This window comes from Protomyctophum parallelum (assembly GCF_964188405.1).
Source record: "Protomyctophum parallelum genome assembly, chromosome: 5".
Classification (NCBI taxonomy): domain Eukaryota; kingdom Metazoa; phylum Chordata; class Actinopteri; order Myctophiformes; family Myctophidae; genus Protomyctophum; species Protomyctophum parallelum.
Genome location: NC_139702.1, coordinates 30,827,177 through 30,847,176, shown reverse-complemented (window position 1 = coordinate 30,847,176; position 20,000 = coordinate 30,827,177). Strand labels below are relative to the sequence as shown.

The following is a 20,000-nucleotide window of genomic DNA, read 5'->3' as shown; positions in this document are numbered from 1 at the left end:
TTCGAGCTCACTTTTGATGCTCTTTGTGTGATCAAGGCGTTCATTTACCAAAAAAAAACCACCAAAAAGTAAAAAATATGGAGATAAGAAGTTTCTTCGCCCGACAGCGACGTACGGCATCCTCAGGGAGGATATAATGAAGGGTAATAATGAAAGACTTCTTTTATGAGCGTCCCGTTTGGCCAGAGATGCTGTGAAGTGACGGCCTGATGGGAGAGAGAGAGAGAGAGAGAATCAGCAGCTATAATAAAAGAACATGGTTGAAAGAGAAGTGGTGTGATGAAGGCTCCATGGTGGAGGAGGACAAAGTCTGCCTTTTCTTTTGTACCGCCTGTCTGTGAAAAAAAAGGAGATGTGAGACTCTGCAGGTGCCTGCCGCCAGCCGCATGTGACTGCCTGACTTCTCCCTCTGTGAACGTGTTGTACCACAGGATGTAATGATGATGATTCCATGCTGTTAACCCATTTTGAGCGAAGAACCCCTTTTGGTGTTATGTTATGCTTTATGTATTGAAAAATAGCAGATCTACAAGCTCATAGCGCGCCACCGAGTGGCGCGCTACGAGCTTGCAGGTCAGCTATTTTTTTTAAATCAAAGAACCACTGACATAGAAACATAGCTTTTTCAGAAAACTGTCGGGATGTAGAGGATATTTTTAGAATCTGATCTCAGGTCAAAATGGGTTAAAGTAAGGGAGAAAAACTGCATGATGAGCAGGGGCACTCAATGGTAAAAAAAAAAGGAGGAAAAGGAGGTGAGAGCCTTCATTATAGCAAAGACGTCTCATGTCATATCCTGTATAATCATGGGGGGTATACCTGCATACTTTTAAGTTGAGCCACTTTTAACCACTTGTGTCTCTCCTGTGAGCACCAGGGTGTATCGCTGTCCACTGTTGATTCTTCCAACTAAATTCTATTTTATTAAAACAAGAGAGAAAAAAGATTCCGGGCACTCTAATGGTAAAAAGAGAGAGAGGAAGGAAACGGCCTTCATTCAAATCAGGCAAAGGCGTTTTTGTATTCTCCCATGTTGTATCCGGTAAAATCATGGGGTATATACCTGAAACTTTTTAAACGCTTTTAAACAACTTGTTTGTTCTCGTGTGAGGATTTAGTTGATGCTGTTAAAACGTTTAACGTTTAACCACCGCGGATACCCCGTCGGTACCCGAGTTTGACGGTGGGGAAATATACTTCCCAGTAAATATACTTTTATAAGTTAACGGGTAACGGGCGGGTTGCGGAACTGATGATTGACGGGCAGGGCGGGTGCAGGCATCGAAAATTGGACCCGTGCAGGACTCTGGTATGAGGTAATAGGTGTACACAATGGGTGCGCACACTTTTTGGACTTGAGAGCTATTTTCAAAATGACCACCTCAACAAGTTCTACCCACCAGAAAAAAAATAGTATCCCATTGCTGAAATTAGTTAAAAAACGTACACGAGGGAGCTTTGGAATAGCGGCACTGATGTTGCATAAGACAAACACACTTGGAATAGGAAATAGAAGGGGGAAATGGAATGGAAATGGTATAGTTTTTTTCGTATATAACTTTGTAATGCTACTGACGATGGCGCACAACAAAACAAGGTATGCATTGTGGGTTTGAGCTGACATGCCCAAAACCAATCAAGTCACCTTAATTCAAGTGGCAGATTTCAATTAATCTTTATTGAGTGGTGCAACCACTCCAAGGAACAGCAATGTGTCCGCCTATGTGTTCACCTATGTATGTGTTAATGTTAATGAGCACCATAATGAGTACCAGTAGGGGTGCTGTTGTGCAGAAACAGAGAGAGGGATAGTGCTGCACTGTTACCTGCTGTTACAATTGTAATATGATGTGATGTATGCCCCCCACCCCCCCTCCCTCTCTGTCAACACCCCCACCCCAACCCTGCCTCCCTCCCCGCATCCTCCCATATCTTTCTTTTTTTTTCTGCAAGGAAGAAACTAGTGGCGGTGCACTCACGTGCAGCGGCTCAGTGCACTCTTTGTACACCCTTCATTTCATTGTCTAAGTATTTGTATACTCTGTGCAGTGACAATAAATTGAATCTAATCTAATCTAATCTAATATGAGAGAGAGTGAGAGAGAGAGAGAGAGAGAGAGAGAGAGAGAGAGGGGGGGGGGGGGGGGTGAGGGACATATGATAGGTGTGAGGGACATGTTAGCACGCTCAGTATGTTGGTGTTAATCAGACATGGGCATTTAACTAAACGGCTCCATCTCTCTATCTGTGTATGTCTCTCTCTCTGTCCACTGGCCAGCAACAAAGTGAACGGATGCATAGTCTCAGGGGCCAGATCTACAATCTGTCTACCCAGAGCATTTTGTGTGAGCTGCCAGAGTCTGTCTGCCATACAACATTACTATGGTAAAGACACGCTGGAACAGCGACCTATAGCATCGTGTTTCATTAAGCCATCTCGGCATTTGCCTTTGTTTTTTGCAGCAGCACACTGAGCGATTCAGGGCCCGACGCCATGGGGGTGCCAGAGGGTGGCCTGGCGTGCACCCTCAGTTGCCAATTCTACCCCCTTAGTTTTTAGTTTTATGTGCATATTGTTTTACTAATTCAAAATGATGTGTTTCCCCCTTGCTATTGTCAACTCATTTCATCCTGGAGCCGAGCCTGGGGCGACTCAACCAGAAAATAGATACACCTGTATTGATCCTGTGGGGGGGAATTCAGTCGCAAAGAGACTCACAAACACAGGATACGCGAGCTTCAACAACATGGTGACTGTATTGTTCCCATCATGTGCAAGAACTCATTCTAAGAACTCATTAATTCTGTCTCATTCGGACAGTTTGCCTTCTCAGTAAATTTCCCATGGATCTAAAACTAGAGACGGATGATAATGTGTTTTACAGAGGACTCAAATGAATCAAATCAACTCTGCTCACGTGTATAGTTTCTGACTGGTTATTGGAATGATTGTCTACTTTTGTTTCACACATTAACGTATTTGGTCAGATTTTTATGATGTTAATTGTAATTGTAATCAACCAGTGGTCCGGGGACCACCAGTGGTCCTTGAGTTCCAGGTGGTCCCCAGCCAAATGATGCAAAGTTGGAAACCAAATGGACCATTATTAGATCTTTAACTCTTGAGAGTGTATAATTATGTCAAATAAAAAAACAAACATAATGTAATTTTAAGAGTATAAGAGAAGTACTGTCGGATACAACAATACAAAGGGAAGAAATAACGATACAAATGCACCATGAATAATAAGACATTTTTGGAGAGGATCCATTGCTCTTTTGATCCTCCTGGCTGTGTCTAACAAACACGGTGATTTAACGACACAATGTCGAGTCGTTATCATAACCATGATAAGAACTCGTTATCATAACCATGATAAGTCCTCGTTTATTGTTCTTTCAGCTAAACTATTTTGTGCAAATAACGCAGATGACATCGAGGACAAACGCTGCATGCGTGTGGACATGCTATCTTCGCTGTTGGGTGGAAACCTCATATGTCCAAAACTGCTACTTTTCAGGATTCAAATGAAAAAAAAGAACGACTGTTCTGCAGTTAACGTTGGAATAGAAATGTTAGAATAGGAAGATAAGAGGTTTCTGCCCGACAACAACGACATGCAAAGCGTCCCTCCGCTCGTGAAAAGTATTTCTGTGTAAACCATACAGAAAGCAACACAGTGGCGTTGCTGTGTGGATGTCTGTGATGTCTGCTACAGTACCACTCCACACAGCCATAGCACCCTATAGCCTGGAGGGAGGATGGCTCTGAAAGGTTATTATCTGACAAAAGATGACATAGTTTGTCTCTGGACCAAATTTGAAAAATTATACATATAGGCGAGTAGTTTGCAAGACTGTGTGTGTGCAGACAGACATAACGACAGACAGACATGCATGGGGGAGAATGCGAGATCCTGCCTTTGGCCATGGAGATAAAAATAGGAGGGTTAAGGAAGGAGGGAGGGAGACGGGGGGGAAAAATCGACGAATAGGTTAGGAAAAAAATAGCATGGGATTGGGAAGAACGCAAGGTTAGGAGTGATGGAATATTAATGGAAGGATAGCAAGGATGGGGAGGAAGGAAGAACAGCGAAGGATAGGGAGTGAGGAAGGGGTCATGGCTATAATTCCGTGATAAATAAATAAAAGGCTGATAAAGCCAAACATAGCCAACCTTTACAAGCGCTCAACACATCGGGGTCTGCGACGTGTTGTGAGCTTTTCGGGTCGGACTTAACAGAGAGGGAGAGAGAGAGGGCGAGAGTGTCGTTCCTGGGCAGGATGGAGAAGAGATGGAATGAGGCGAGAGAGGTGAAGTGGTAAATAAATGGTAATGGAAGAGAGACAGGGGTGGAGGAGGAGGAGAGCGGGGTGAATTGATAGTGATGGAGCGATAGAGATGGAATTATTACACACGGGCCTCCCTGTGTGTGTGTGTGTGTGTGTGTGTGTGTGTGTGTGCACGCACTCGTCTTTTTTCCATTCACACATTCACAGGCTATTATACACAATCTGAAGCATAACATACACACGCGCGTGCACGCACACACACACACGCACACGCGCACACACACACTCACAAACACATACACACACACACTAATGATGATGAAATGGTGTGTTAAGAGTCGCGTGTGATAGAGAGAGAGAGAGAGAGAGAGAGAGAGAGGGAGAGAGAGAGAGGGAGAGAGAAACAAACAGACAGAGAGAGAGAGACTAAAGGGGGGGAGGGCTGAACCAGTGAAGTTTGAAGTCCCAAGGCAATGAGCGACACGCACGCATGCACAGACGCACGCACGCACGGACGCACGCATGCACAGACATACGCATGCACGGCACTTAGAACTGTGCCCATGTGACTCCTTTATAGTTATTATTACTGAAGTTGTACCACAGTGATTCAAAGAACATTGACTGTTATTATTGTGTGCGTGTGTGTGTGTGTGTGTGTGTGTGTGTGTGTGTGTGTGTGTGTGTGTGTGGGTGTGGGTGTGTGTGTGTGTGTGTGTGGGCTATCAACAGGAATGAATTCTGCACTGGCCATAATATATGAAATGTGTCTTGATAGTGTACAGGGTTTGACGGGGTCAGATACAACAACATGGCATGTCAGAGCAGGTCTCACCGTCCCCTATGATGCCCAGTATGGCCAGGTCCACGTGTCGCTTCCAGTAGGATCCTTTCTGCAGCGCGATGCCGTAGCCGGTGGTGGCGAAGATGTATCCGCTGCCGATGGTCACCAGCTTGCAGCCGTCGTCCCGTCCCGCCATGTAGTTGAGCACCGCCGCGTCGTAGATGAACGCGTCCAGCTTCCTGTTACGGCAGGAAGACACACAAGTCACTCTCTGTTTAGCTGCTTCCTGTACGGCAGGGAGACACATTAGTGCTTCCTGTACAGCAGGGAGACACACAACACTCTCTGTTTGGTGCCTTTCTTTGTTTTGTTTTTTGCTGGTTTTTCAACTCATTTAGTTTCCAAACATTTTCGACATTTAAAACAAATCGTAAACATAGACGTATAAGCTCGCAGTTAATTCAGAGCCATGGACAGCAGCCACAGTTAATTCAGCACCATGGACAGCAGCTACAGTTATTTCAGAACCATGGACAGCAGCTACGGTTTCTTCAGGGTCATGGACAGCAGCCACAGTTATTTCAGCACCATGGACAGCAGCCACAGTTATTTCAGCACCATGGACAGCAGCTACGGTTACTTCAGGGCCATGGACACTACAGCAGTACTTCAGGGCCATGGGCAGCAGCCGCTCAGCTCAGTGACCTTGTGGTTAGCGTGTCCGCCCTGAGACTCGAAGGTCAGGGTTCGATCCCCGGTCGGGTCATACATAAAGACTCTGACCCAATGCATCCCTGCTTGGCACTCAGCATCAAGGGTTGGATAGGGGGTAACATACTATAGCGTCATGTCCAGGGGGTGTACTTGTACATCAAGCCGCCTCACGCTACAGAAACAGGAGATAGGCTCCTGCCCTATATGGCTCTCTCTCTCTGTCTCTCACCCTTTCTGCCAATTATATTTTATTATTATTACTTTGTGATCCTATATTGGCTAGACTAGGGTGGGTGGAAAAACATAACATCCAGACTTGCATAAGGAGAAGAGACTGGAGCAGCACGGACATTTAGAGCCTTTTATTTAGGTGCTGAGTATACAAAAACGACTAACGTTTCGACCTTGCGGTCTTCATCAGAGTCATGACTCTGATGAAGACCGCAAGGTCGAAACGTTAGTCGTTGCTGCTCCAGTCTCTTCTCCTTATGCAACTTTGATGTCCCTGCACCTGTGAAGCACCGGATCAGCCGTTTCAGGCTTGAGGCGCGTTGGTAGACTCCCCTTCATAACATCCAGACTGTTTAGGGGTCTGCTATGGCAAAAGCCAGACAAAAACATGTGGGGCCTTTTGTAACACTTCAAATGCCTACACTGTAAATCCCTGGAACATGTGACGCGTTTAAACCTAAACACCATGTGTGTAATAATAAAATGCCACATGTTAATGGTTATGGTTAATTAATGGTCATAAAATACAGTAGAACACGAGTTCACTCAAACACCTCACGAGAACACCTAGTGTTCAAATTCTAAACACCTATATGACTGACTTTGATTGTAAAAACTAAACACTAGAGCTGGGACTCGATTAAAAAAAAAAATCTAATTAATCAGAGGCTTTGCGATTAATTAATCTAGATTAATCGCATTTTAATCGCATATCATTATTTGACCCGAGAACAGTGAGAAAGCAATTTTTTTAAATGGATTTTGGTATACTGGTGAATCAATGAATAGTGAATACATAAGTTTAAGCAATAAAACATTGTTTTTGTAGTAATAGGGGTAATAATTCTTTATTGAATAATTGCACACAACTGTGCTGTAGTCCACGCTACCATCGGATAGCCTTTTAAATCCTATTTCCAATCCACGGGGACAAGCAAAGTGATCTCAGCGGCTTCCCCCAGTCTGGTGAACTGTCTGCGGTTTCTGGTGGTGTTATTGTCTGAAGAGGACACGGACACTTGGTGCGCAGGTCCGTCTGAAAACTGTCCAGTGACAACGTTCCGCGGTGAAGAAAATAGTGCGATTAAAATGCGTTAATTTTTTTAATGCTTTAATTTTTCTGTAGTTAATTAATCATAATTAATCGCAATTAGTCCCGGCCCTACTAAACACGTTTATGTGTTTAAAAAGTGTTACAGGGATTAAACATGTTCTTCTGTTTATAATCTAAACACTGTGACACGTTTAAAAAGTGTTACAAATATGTGTTTAAAACTGTTTATAACCTAAACGCTTGGGTTTAGTGTGTAGTAACCATTGTTCTGATCCCCTTTTGTCATCAGGGAGCAAGGCTTGTACACATCTGTCTGTGTACAAAATCCTAATTTAGTTTGTGAAATGAACACTCTTCTTCACTGTGTTGAAGTTTTCACATTCCACGGATTGGTCCTTCAGGAATGTCAGTGGTGGACACAACTTAGCACACCAGAGTTATGGCTGCTAATTGAGCGATAAGGGCTGCCCATAGCCCCATACCAAGCACGGCAACTGTATAACTATACATATTATTTCACAAGCCTCGCTTCCGGATGAGAACGGGAGATATATACATTATCATAAATGTATATACAGACGTGGGAGTCAACCCAGGGCAAAGCCAGGCTATAGGCAAGAAGACGCACCACCTACATAGATGCATGACAGTTTAGCTATAACAGCATAGTGGTCAAGATCCTGATGCTAAATAGGAGAGTGCGGAGGACGGCGATTCAGTAGTTCCGAGTCGGTGTCATAGTTGTGGTGTGGAATCACACCATCCACTCTAATGTATTTGTAGTGGCAGTAACCGTGCTCGGTGTGTGGACAGCCCTTTAGCCTCACAGCGTACACAGAGGGACAGTGATGGGTCCATTTCCACATGCTCAGAGGTAAATGTTCAGTTGTTTTTGCCAGTCAGTGCAGCTGCGGCAGTCCCTGAATAACCCAGGCTATATAACTTGCCCACACAGTTCCAACAGAGCGGCTAACAAAAGATAAATCATGCATCAGCCAACATAGTCTCACTCTCGAGCCAGTAATATTACGGCTGTTATCTAGGGCTGTTCAACAAGCCGCTGTGGAGCCTAAACATGAGAGTTAAAGAGACAATGTATGACGCGCACGCACAAATAATTCAGCTCCAATCCATGAGTTTTGACCATGTGTTCTCCACAACACGTGAGAAAAAGTTCTCCCAGCAAACAATTATGCTAAACGCGGCTGTTACTGTGTTTAAGTTGTGTTTCCAGCGGTCAACAGAAAATTGTCACCTCCCACGCTCACACCGCTAATAAGGCGCAGCGCCTGAAGCACACTAGAGGGTACAGCCCCAAAATGTCAAATATTTCCGTAATGGTTGAAATCTGTCCCCATGCCATGACCCCCCTTCTTGGCAGCACAGTGTGCGAGATCAGGTTGCATCACCAGACCCATCCATCTATACCGCTTATCCGGAGTCGGGTCGCAAGGGGCAACAGTTTCAGGAGTCTCTCCCTAGTCGGGAGACACTCAGGAGGCATCCGTACTAGATGCACGGACCACCTTAAGCTGGCTCCTTTTCAAGTCCATCCTAACGATGCCCGTGCTCCAACCCAACGGTGTACATTAACCACAGCAACGGCGCCGTGTTTTTATTCCTGTGAGAAAGAAAGTAAGTGATTAAACTACTACTAAAAGAGAGAGAGAGAAAAATAACAAAGCACTCAATCTCCCAAGTTACTCAACTAAAAAGCCTTTATTAAATTGGCTGCACCATGATAGCAGAGCCAGTGCATGTCGGCAAACACAGTTTGATGATGTGTGCAGACAGAGGTTTGCCATCATGGCAACAAACAGCCAATTGAATAAGAGGTATTGGAGAATCATATACTTATAGGGGCGTATCATTCTATATACAGGGGTGTATATTATATTAACCCTTTGACCTATGTACAGTATGCTTTAATTTACCCTCTGACCGAGTGTATCCATGTTGACCCAGCTGCACTGTGCTCTTTGTGTGACACGTTGCCTCCCTCTGATCCAGTGCAGTGTTTTAGTAACCCACAGATATTCTGATTGCTCCCTCAGACCCATGTGACCAAATCTGACTGAGAGATTTTTTCATGTCATATGAAAGCAGGGAATCATAGCTTCAAATTGACATATTGGTTGTTCAGTTTGACTCACCAGTTTTGGAGATATGGCATATATAGTAATGTCTTGCAGAAAACAGCGAGTTGAGAAAACAGGCTTGAAAGGTTCACTTCTGTGGTCTCTAACATTACACCTACAGTAGCTACATGTTTAAGCATTTATTTCATAATATGTACATGTCGATTTCAGCTCTGACACTTATTTCAGACATGCTCTAGTATGTGAAGAGTCTGCCTGTGCTATTGACTCATTTTTGGGGGGAAAAGCTGGAATTTGCGCGTTGGCAGTCTCTCAGTCAAATCTGGTCACATATGTTCTTGTATTTCTGTCCATGTGCAATGTGAAATCATCCCGGCTTGTAGCCAGGTCGAGTCGACTTTCTCTGGCAGTACTCAAATGTTCTGAAATGTTCTGAGACGAACTTGGAAAAGGCCACGGATCATTCGTGTGGGCCGGTATCTTGCTTGTATTGTGACATCACTACTCGCTACTTGCTATATAACCTGAAAGCAAGCTGGGTGAAGTCAGCTAATAGCCGACTAAACTGAGGACCACGTCTCTCTTTTGGTTCATCATTCATTGCGTTGTACGGCAATATCCTTTTTAATATTTTAACTTATTCTTTTTGTATCATCTACCTTATCTTTTTGACTTATTCTCATTTTTGTATTATCTTCAAATAAACCTTTTCGATTAGACCTAATTGTTTTTGCCTCATTATCTACTGGGATATTGACAATCATCAATAATTGGCGTCGCCTACACAGGATTTTGTGAGACGGGTCTCTGGCCAGAAGCAGAAAAGAGCAAGATCAACACAACAGGTACAGTAGATTTTTTTCTAGATTTTTCTAGACAGGGGAAAACAGGGAACTATGCTCTGTGTCGGTGTTCCTGTAACCTAGTGCCAACCTAAACATCCACCGAACCTACGGTATGAATTGACTGCCTTCTTCCAAACCTACGGACATAATTATGCAAGCTTGGTGTTCAAGAGATGTATTGATAATCATAAACAAATTCTTATTTCTATCTGTGTGAGAGAGAGGCCGTATAGTCCAAGACAACATCTGGACTTCCTATTAAGAACAAGAATGTCGGGGAATATGACCAACAACCCTAACCCATGCAGCAGTGAAGTAGGTGTACTAGCCCTTTAGTTAGGCTACCGCGAGACTGGTAAACACATATTTTGGCTATAGACGCAACTTTCCAGAAAGATCGATCACTTATGTAACTCAATAATTAACTCAATAATATAAAGTTGGGACCACTCTCTGGTGAAGGGGAGAGTGGAGTGGAGGAGAGAGAGGGAGAGATAAGGACGACACAGAGAACCGTGTGAGAGATGGTAGCTGGTTCTCTGGGGTTTGGCTCTCTGCTTCTGACTGTCACTGAATAAACAACAACTGTGTCTCCCAAATTATTTTCCATAACAGAGGCTTTTTAGTTTCCTAACTCTGGAGATGCGGGGCTGTATTTTGCGTGTCTTAAGTACCAGGTCTTATTACCTAACTTGAGTAAACTAAAGACCTGGAGGCGTGATCAATGCTCTTTGGCCACTTAGGATAGCCAAATGGCATTGCTCACACCTCCAGGTCTTTAGTCAACTCAAGTTAGGTAATAAGAACTGGTACTTAAGACACACAAAATACAGCCCTAAATGTGCCAATTGTTGAGTTTTGGTTTTAGTACTTCAACCACTTAAACGCCCAGCGTCCGTATCGTGGGGAAAGCTTCCTCTGAAAGTAGCCGATGGACAAGGTCACAACGTGTTGCTACGCAATGCGTTGTGACCTTGTGGATCAGCTATTATCGGAAAAAAAGCTTTCCCCACAATAACAGAAAACAGAAAGGAATCTATACACTTTAGACTTCTCGTGGTTAATTTAACTCTGAGCGTTACAGACCCATAATGGTCTATTTGTTGGACCCCCTGCTGCTCCCCGGGCTCGAGGACAAGCTGACAACCAGAGTGGTCTAATCCAGTGGTTCTCAACCTGTGGGTTGGGGACCCCCAAATGATATGGGGGTTCTCACTCAACAGTAAACAAACCAATTACCGTACAGTATCTGCACATTTCTAAAGTGACAATTTAATTACTTTTAAATGAAAATGTAAAGATCCATTACTGTGTGGAGAGTAAACAATAAACTATACTATTTTTAGTAGTTCCCATCGGGGGGGTTAAGGAGATCAAGGCAAGAAAGAATAAAGTTAAAGGGTTAAGTAAAGCGTTTCAGATATTTAGAAGTTTATACCACAGGGTCACACAAAAGCACCAAAAGTGGCAGATCCACAAGCTCGACGTTTTGACCTAAATGTGAAACATGGAGATACAATTAAGGGTTCTGCCCAACGCCAGCAGCAATATACAATGCAGTATATTATGTTTAGAACCATACAAGACCAAAGCCATTATGACAGGCAGCTATTATTGCCTCCATTGGTGTGTATACAGTAGGTGTGTGTGTGTGTGTGTGTGTGTGTGGACCCTGCATATCCATTTGTTCCCATTTGGACTACTCCAAATGTGTGTGTGCGCGCGCGCGCTCGTGTGTGTTTGTGTATGTGTGTGTGTGTGTGTGTGTGTGTGTGTGTGTGTGTGAAAGGTATAACATAAACCTTCAAGCACAAATGACTATTAACAGTTGTGACAGCTCTCTGGCTGCAGCTGCAATCATGCGGCTCCATAATGAGCACCTGGGAAAAAAAATAACAGAAAATGCGTGACTGCACATTTTCCCGCCGTGAGGAGACAGTTGTCAGTTAGCTATCTGTACAGTAGATACTGTTGTACTGTGGCTTATTCTTCTTCTTCTTCTTCGTCCTTCCTTCCTCCCTCCCTTCCTCCCTCCCTCCCTCCCTCCCTTCCTTCCTTCCTCCCTTCCTCCCTCCCTCCCTCCCTCCCTCCCTCCCTCCCTCCCTCCCTCCCTCCCTCCCTCCCTTCCTTCCTCCCTCCCTCCCTCCCTCCCTCCCTCCCTCCCTCCCTCCCTCCCTCCCTCCCTTCCTTCCTTCCTTCCTTCCTTCCTTCCTTCCTTCCTTCAGGCGGCAGTGGTTCAGAGGTATAGAGTGTCCGGATAGGAACCACGAGGTTCCCAGTTCGATCCCAGGCTCCCCCAGAGTTAGTGTCGAAGTGTCCTTGAGCAAGACTCTGAACCCCTAATTGCTCCCGATTTGCAGGTTGGTATGTATGGCAGGAGATGAATGTAATAATTCGGATTAAAAAAAAAACCTATATAAAAGCACTGTTTACCATTGTGACGTTTCATGGGCCCCCACGGCGTCTGGGTACGCCACAGACTTTGGCACGATGGTCAAGATAAATTGTATCCTCTGAGCAAGCAGACACAGGCTCTATTAGCTCAAGCGGGTAAAAAAACAGGTTCAAATCCGGGGTAGTTGAGGAAAGTTACACGGTTATGTTTTTGTGTTCCCTGTAAATGAATGGCCTACAACTATACAGTGTCGTGCAAAAACACGTTTGTTTTGAGCTTGTTTTGAATTTGAATCTTTAAAATTAACAGTTTGTGAACAAGGTTTCCACAACGATGATGAGTTGGCCCTCTAGGGGGCTTAGAAACGTGTGTGTGAGTGTGTGTGTGTGTGTGTGTGTGTGTGTGTGTGTGTGTGTGTGTGTGTGTGTGTTAGGGCACGCGCGCGCATGTGTCTGATGCAACGTCTCTTCTGTTTGTTTGTTTGTTCTTTGCATGTTTTCTTTAAGTGGAGCAGCGTGGGTATTGCAACAACAGTGTTTCTCCATCTCTCTCTCTCTCTGAGTCAGGGATAATGAGGCTCCAGTTGACAGGTCGTGCACGCCGGCATTGACAGTGAGGGTCATGACCAGTGGCGTAGCCCCCCCCCCCCCCCTGTAGCCCCCCAGGGGTCTTCCGGGGGGGGTATCATCATTTGTGCTTCCATGCGAGCTTACATCTGCCTTATATTAGTGTTTTTGAAAAGAATATCGAAAATGTTTGAATCATTTTTAATTCGGTCATTCGTGCGAGCTTGTATACTTAATGCTATGCGGGTTTGGGAAAGTACATCACAAATGTTTGAATGATTTAGCTTTTTTCTTTAAACATAAATCTTCTCTGGCAAAACAAAACCTTTCCAGGTGTGGGTCAACGGCCAAATACATATTCATGTATGTGTCCCTGACTGACGTTTGGAAACCACTTGCCGTGGATTTTTATGTGCATTTTTTTTCCCATGAAAAACTAGAGGGTGCCAAAAAAGTGACCACTCCTGAACCCGGTGGTACCTTTGCTGTGTGTCTCTCCCCCCGACTCTCTCCATGTTTACTGTTCATTCTCCACTGTGCTATCAATAAAGTGTGGTTATCGGGGCGGGATAAACCTCTTTTTTTAAATATATTTTTTTATCCCACGAATTTGTAACCCATTTTTCACCCCTGTGTCAATCATCTAATGTGATCCTGGGCTCTACACACCCTCCACCAACCTAGTCCCCATATATGGGGGACAAGGGGAGAGCCACGGACTTGAACTCATGCGTCCTTCATGCCTGAGTGTCCAAGTTGCTCCTTTACACCTGACAGGGGGGAGTTTCCCTGGTTGGACGTAGCGCGTGGAAGGAACACGTTATTCCAACCAGTTCCTTTCCCCTCCATCAGGCGCCCTGGCTGGCCAGGGGGAGGCAGTTTAGTGACCAGGATTACTACATGTTTTTTGTGAGGGTATACCTACCCTAGGCTAGGGGACACGGGGAGAACATGCAAACTCCACACAGAAAGGCCCTTTCGCCAACCCCACCTTCGGGTATGGGCACTGATGGAAGGAAACACGCCGCCAGCACCCATAGCTCTTATCTAGAGTTATTACAATCCCTATAACATCATGGCGTATAGTTCTTATTTCGTTTTTGTTTAGTTTCCGTCTGCGAACAAAAGGTAGTCGACGAACATTCCATTGGTCATATACCGTATAGTTTGAGTCTAGCCCATTTTAGGTGGGAACCCCTTTTGGTTAGCATTACGTTATGCTTTAGCTATTGAAAAATAGCAGATCTACAAGCTCATAGCTCGCCACCGAGTGGCACGCTACGAGCTTGTATGTCTGCTATTTTTGAAAAATCGAAGAGCGACTTGACGTATAGAAGACATTTTTAGAATCTGATCTCAGGTCAGAATGGAAAACTGTCAGGATGTAGAAGACATTTTTTAGAATCTGATCTCAGGTCAGAATGGGCTAGGGAATCAACAGCACTTTGAGCAGCCCCCTACATGGTGTACACAGTGGGACGTACCCGGTCTTGAGGTGCACCAGCGCGTCCTGCACTCCCTTCTGGTGGTACTTGGTCATGTACTGATGCATGTCAGGGTAGTTCTTCCTGATGTTCCGCTCCGTGCTCCCGTTAGGCACCGTGCCGAAGCGGAACGGAGGAGAGTACGAGTACGGACTCTGGAACTGTGGGACGGAGAGAGAGAGAGAGAGAGAGAGAGAGAGAGAGGGAGAGAGAGAGGGAGAGAGAGAGAGGGAGAGAGAGGAGAGGGAGAGAGAGAGGAGAGAGAGAGAGTGAGGGAGAGAAAAATGGGGGAGAGAAAGAGACAGTAGAGTGGAATCATCAGTCATCCTCATTCTGTGTCCAGTCTACCGTTAGACTGGTAGAGCACAAACACACACACACACACACACACACACACACACACACACACACACACACACACACACACACACACACAGACACAGTCACATGCACATGCACATGCACGCATACACAAATGCACACCTGCACACACGCACGCACGCACGCTCGCACGTGCGCGCATAGGGGGCAATCATGCACATAGGGGGCGAGTCTTTCATAATCCCTCCATGTGTTTATGGGGGCGTGTGCATTTGTTTGTGTGTGCGTGCCTGTGCCTGTGCCTGTGGCTGTGGCTGTGCTGTGTTGGCAGTGTTATGAAGTTGACGGCTCCAGCCAGAGGCTGTGGGCTCTGGCAGGCCGCAGGCCACTGCTCTGGAGAGCAGCCATCTGGCCGCGGGCCTGGCATCCATTACTACACTCCTCATGTCCTGGCTGTCTGGCTGTCTGTCAGCACATCATTCAGCGTGCTCGCACACGCACGTACGTGTTTGTGTGTGCGTGTGTGTGTGTGTGTGTGTGTGTGTGTCCACAAGTATAGTACAATTTCCCTTCGAAGGGACGCGTGAGCTCAGTTCGTGGCTCTCCCCAAGTTGGCAGAGGGATAGAAGCGCCCAGGATTACAGCTTATAGGGAATTGGCACGGGGTGAAAAATGGATTACAAAAATCTAGGGATGAAGAATTTAGGGAAAAAACGAAAGACTCGGGGAGTTATAGGGCTTAGAGTCCGTTCACACTGAGCATAACAACTATAACTATAACAAATATGTGACCGGGGACAGTGGTTTAATATACAAGGAGGCCATGGTCATTTTTCAGTTCTTTACATATTATGAAACTGCACACTGTAACCTTTCATATGATGTATTGCTCATTGAAATTGGGGGGGAAATGAAGAAGATATGACCATTTGAAACTTGAACCAGAAATGTCAAATTAGAGAATTCCCCCTTCAAAGTTTTCAAATAATTTGAGCCCAGGAATGGGTGTGACAATAGATACTTGTCTCCACTCCTAGATACTTGCATAAACACTCCCCCCATCCACTAACCACTCCCCCCACTAGGTTAGCTGTCAACTGCACAGAATTACTTGAGTGGACACTTAGTAAAAGAGTAAGGTCATCTAGAACTCTTAGAATAAGAATAAAGAGATGAGAAAGTATCAATATTGCAATATAGAAATATAGGACGGACGTTGTTTAGTGAATGTTTTGTAATAATACAATCTAAAAAGTAACTAGTAGGCTAATTGAGTTTTCAAATAAATACATGTGGAGTAAAACTACTTGCAGCTAACACTGCAAGTAGGCTATAATTTATTCCATGAAGTTACTTGTAGTTTTAGACCCATGCTTTTAATTGCTAAATTTAAAAATGCTGTATGTTTACATTACATTATTATTATGTACAAAGGTACCTTTTTACCCCTAAATGCATGACTTGAATCAGCCGTGCACTGATGTGAAAGAGTTAAAACTTTACCAACAGAAAGTCAGGGGAAAAAAAAATACCTTAGACCTTTGTTATAATCCTTCCACTTTTAAGACAGGATTTGTACTACACTATGTCTTCACATTCAATATTTGAGCTGTTCTTCTAACAACAACAATGTCATGGATTGATCAAATTATATAAAAGACGGATTTCACCGCGACGCGTGATCACGCATGGATGTCATGGATTGATCAAATTATATAAAAGACGGATTTCACCGCATGTTATTCATTCATGTATTGATCATCAGGCAGCAGCATCCAACGGTAATAAAGTTACAAAGATTAAAACAGTGCTAAACATGCACGTACGTGTGTGCACTGAAATAAAGGGCAGAAGAATGGATTTATAACTAAGACAATCTCGTCAGAACGTGTGTGGTGTGGAGACCACAAACAAACATAAAACTGGCAGCAACCTTTTTTTTCTTCAGTGGACGACGACGGGTGAATCTGTTAATTTATACTTTTATTACAATATCCAACAGCATCATATCAAGTTAACAATAATGCTGATGTTGTATTTACTATTGTCACAGAAACACACTGCACGGCTACTGTAACTGGAGAACAAAGATAGCTATGGCCAATTGAAAAGACTCTATGTAAATACGTGCAGGAATGTTCAAACTAAACCAAAATACGGCAAATAATCTGTAATTATAGAGACATTTTTGCAATGTAAATACAACGACACTAAAACGACTTTCTGATGGAATAAAAACATTCTTTAACATTCCAACTGTGTTAATGTGGCTAAAAACGAAAACGAAAAAAAAAAAAAAGTATTTCGGTCTATTGAAGTTTGAAGTTTCATTAGAGCCGACTTGTGGTTGAAAATACTGGGAGGGGTCACATATACCTTCTTGTCGGACAGGCCTGTGACCTGGTCCACAAACTCCTCCTGGATCATGAAGGCGGCCAGGTTGGCGGTGTAGGAGGCCAGGAAGATGACGGCGAAGAAGGCCCACACCGACACGATGAACTTGCTGGTGGTCCCTTTGGGGTTCTGCACGGGCACCGAGTTGTTGAACACCAGGCCCCACAGCAGCCAGATGGCCTTCCCCACGGTGAAGGACGGCCCGTGGGGGTCTGACACAGAGAGAGACAGAGAGAGAGATACTCGTGGATCCTTGACCCATTTTGGACTGAGATCGATAAAAAAAAAGGCTTCAAAATCATCATTTTTTTCCCATGTTTCTGTGTCAGTGGTGCTCAACCTTTTTCATGTCAAGGACCCCCAGAATTATCTCTATTGGGCCACCGACCCGCATCTCAAAATAGTTCCAGGGACCCCAGAAGCCAATATTTTTGTTAAAAATGTTCCCTCTGAAATATATATTCAAAGATTTGCGCCACATTTTCAAGACTTTAAAAAAATAGCAGACCTACAAGCTCGTAGCTCGCCACTCGGTGGCGCGCTATGAGCTTGTAGATCTGCTATTTTTCAATAGCTAAAGCACAACATAATGCTTACAACACCAAATGGGGTTCCCGCCCCAAAATGGGTTAAAGGAGAGTCAACCCATTTGTTTTGACTGAATTCTGATGGTATATATGAACCCCTGTTAGTGGCGAAATACTAATAATATATAATATACAGTATACATGGCACTACTACGGCTTTAAAAAGGTATAGCCGGGCTCAAACGGGTTAAACGACGTGGAGCGTAAGCAGGAAGCGACAGAGTGACGATACTTTGTGGAGATATATCCCACAACATCAACAGAAACGAGATATATCCCACAACATCAACAGGAACAAGATATATCCCACAACATCAACAGAAACGAGATATATCCCACAACATCAACAGAAACGAGATATGTCCCACAACATCAACAGGAACAAGATATATCCCACAACATCAACAGAAACGAGATATATCCCACAACATCAACAGAAACGAGATATGTCCGACAACATCAACATAAACGAGATATGTCCCAAAACATCAACAGAAACGAGATATATCCCACAACATCAACAGAAACGAGATATATCCCACAACATCAACAGAAACGAGATATGTCCCACAACATCAACATAAACGAGATATGTCCCACAACATCAACATAAACGAGATATATCCCACAACATCAACAGAAACGAGATATATCCCACAACATCAACATAAACGAGATATATCCCACAACATCAACAGAGTGACAATACTTAGTGGAGATATATCCCAAAACAATCAACAGAGTGACAATACTTTGTGGAGATATATCCCACAACATCAACATAGAAACAAAAAACACTCAGTGTGGAGTTTATTTTCTATTTTATTTCTTTGTTCGCTCATTTTCCAGTGATCGGTGGATTATCGTCATCATATTGCGGTAAGAACACGAGTTGTCTCTGTTCAGGTCAAGTGTTGGAAAATCCTTTATACCGTTAAAAAAGCAATAGTACACATGTCATAAATCAGGGAGAAAAACAACAACTTTGAAGAAGTAATGAAAATAGCAGATCTACAAGCTCACAATGCATCGTGAGACACGACGTGAGCTTGTGCTGTAGATCGGCTATTTTCAGTATATAGTTTAAGTCGCGGGGAGAGAACACATTTCTCTTAAACGACTGGTCTAAATGCACCATTTGGCAGCCAGTGGACAGAGGAGAGATGACGGGGAAAGTGTTGATCTTGTCTTGTGTATTCCTGCCAATTATCATTTTCAGGTGTTTTCAATCTATGTTTTCTTTTCTCCAATCATCAGCCAAGCATCAATTACACGCCCCATGACGCTTGGAATTCACGGTGATTGTTTTGTTTTTGTCGTATTCCAGAGCCAATAATTGGATGGCTGCTCAGTAGGAGACTCAGTCGCTCATCAAATTATGAATGAGACAAAAAAAAAGAAAAAAAAGTCCCTGTGAATTCCAAGGCTTCGTGCAGGTATAATTGATAGAAAATAAGTTATGTTTTACTTTACTGTATTATCCTGACATTTGTATGATTGATCATAAAAAACAGAGAGACACATAGAAGAGAGCGAGACAGAGAGAGAGTGTAATGCATGCATGAGTGCGCGTGTGCGTGAGTGAGTGTGAGTGTGTTATTTTAGCCTTTGAGAATGCTACTTCAGTCTTCACCTGTCATGAGGTGTATTTGCTTTGCAGATATATTATATCTTGTCAATAAAAGGTACAGCTGTGTCCCTTTCAATGTACAGTACATTACGAATGGACGGAGCACTCGTCGTGTCGCATGTGTATAACGCCGGGAAAGATATTAGGCTTTTAGTCATGCAGATTTATACGCGCCGTGGGAAGGCAGTTGTAAGCAAAACACCACAGCATGTGTTCCTCTGCTGGCTGCCAGCCTCGCCGTTAGGGCGGGAACCCGTTTTGGTGTTAGCATTACGTTATGCTTTAGCTATTTTTTTTAAATCGAAGAGCGACTGACATAGAAGACATTTTTAGAATCTGATCTCAGGTCAGAATGAAAACTGTCAGGATGTAGAAGACATTTTTAGAATCTGATCTCAGGTCAGAATGGGTTAAGGCAGCCTTTTATTCCCGGGAGCAGACCAAGGTCGCTGCTTTCTATACTGCTGTACACTTTGAGTCTGGATGTCTGGATGATCAGATTCTATAAATGTCTTCTACATCCTGACAGTTTTCTGAAAAAGCTATGTTTCTATGTCAGTGGTTCTTCGATTTTTAAAAAATAGCAGACCTACAAGCTCGTAG

At 43.9% G+C, this 20,000-nt stretch overlaps 1 protein-coding gene across 1 annotated transcript in view; it reads right to left on the bottom strand.

Annotated features, from left to right (window-relative positions):
* Positions 1–20,000, bottom strand: part of LOC310859515 (glutamate receptor ionotropic, NMDA 2A-like) — a gene marked incomplete at its 3' end in the record, with an annotated part of 245,531 nt that overhangs the window by 15,708 nt on the left and 209,823 nt on the right. The window contains exons 13-15 of the mRNA XM_083766099.1: positions 17,163–17,392; positions 14,466–14,626; positions 5,129–5,316 (exon numbers count right to left, since the gene is read on the bottom strand). Of these exons, the coding sequence (XP_083622225.1) occupies positions 5,129–5,316; positions 14,466–14,626; positions 17,163–17,392 (579 nt within the window). The remainder of the gene's footprint in view (positions 1–5,128; positions 5,317–14,465; positions 14,627–17,162; positions 17,393–20,000) is intronic.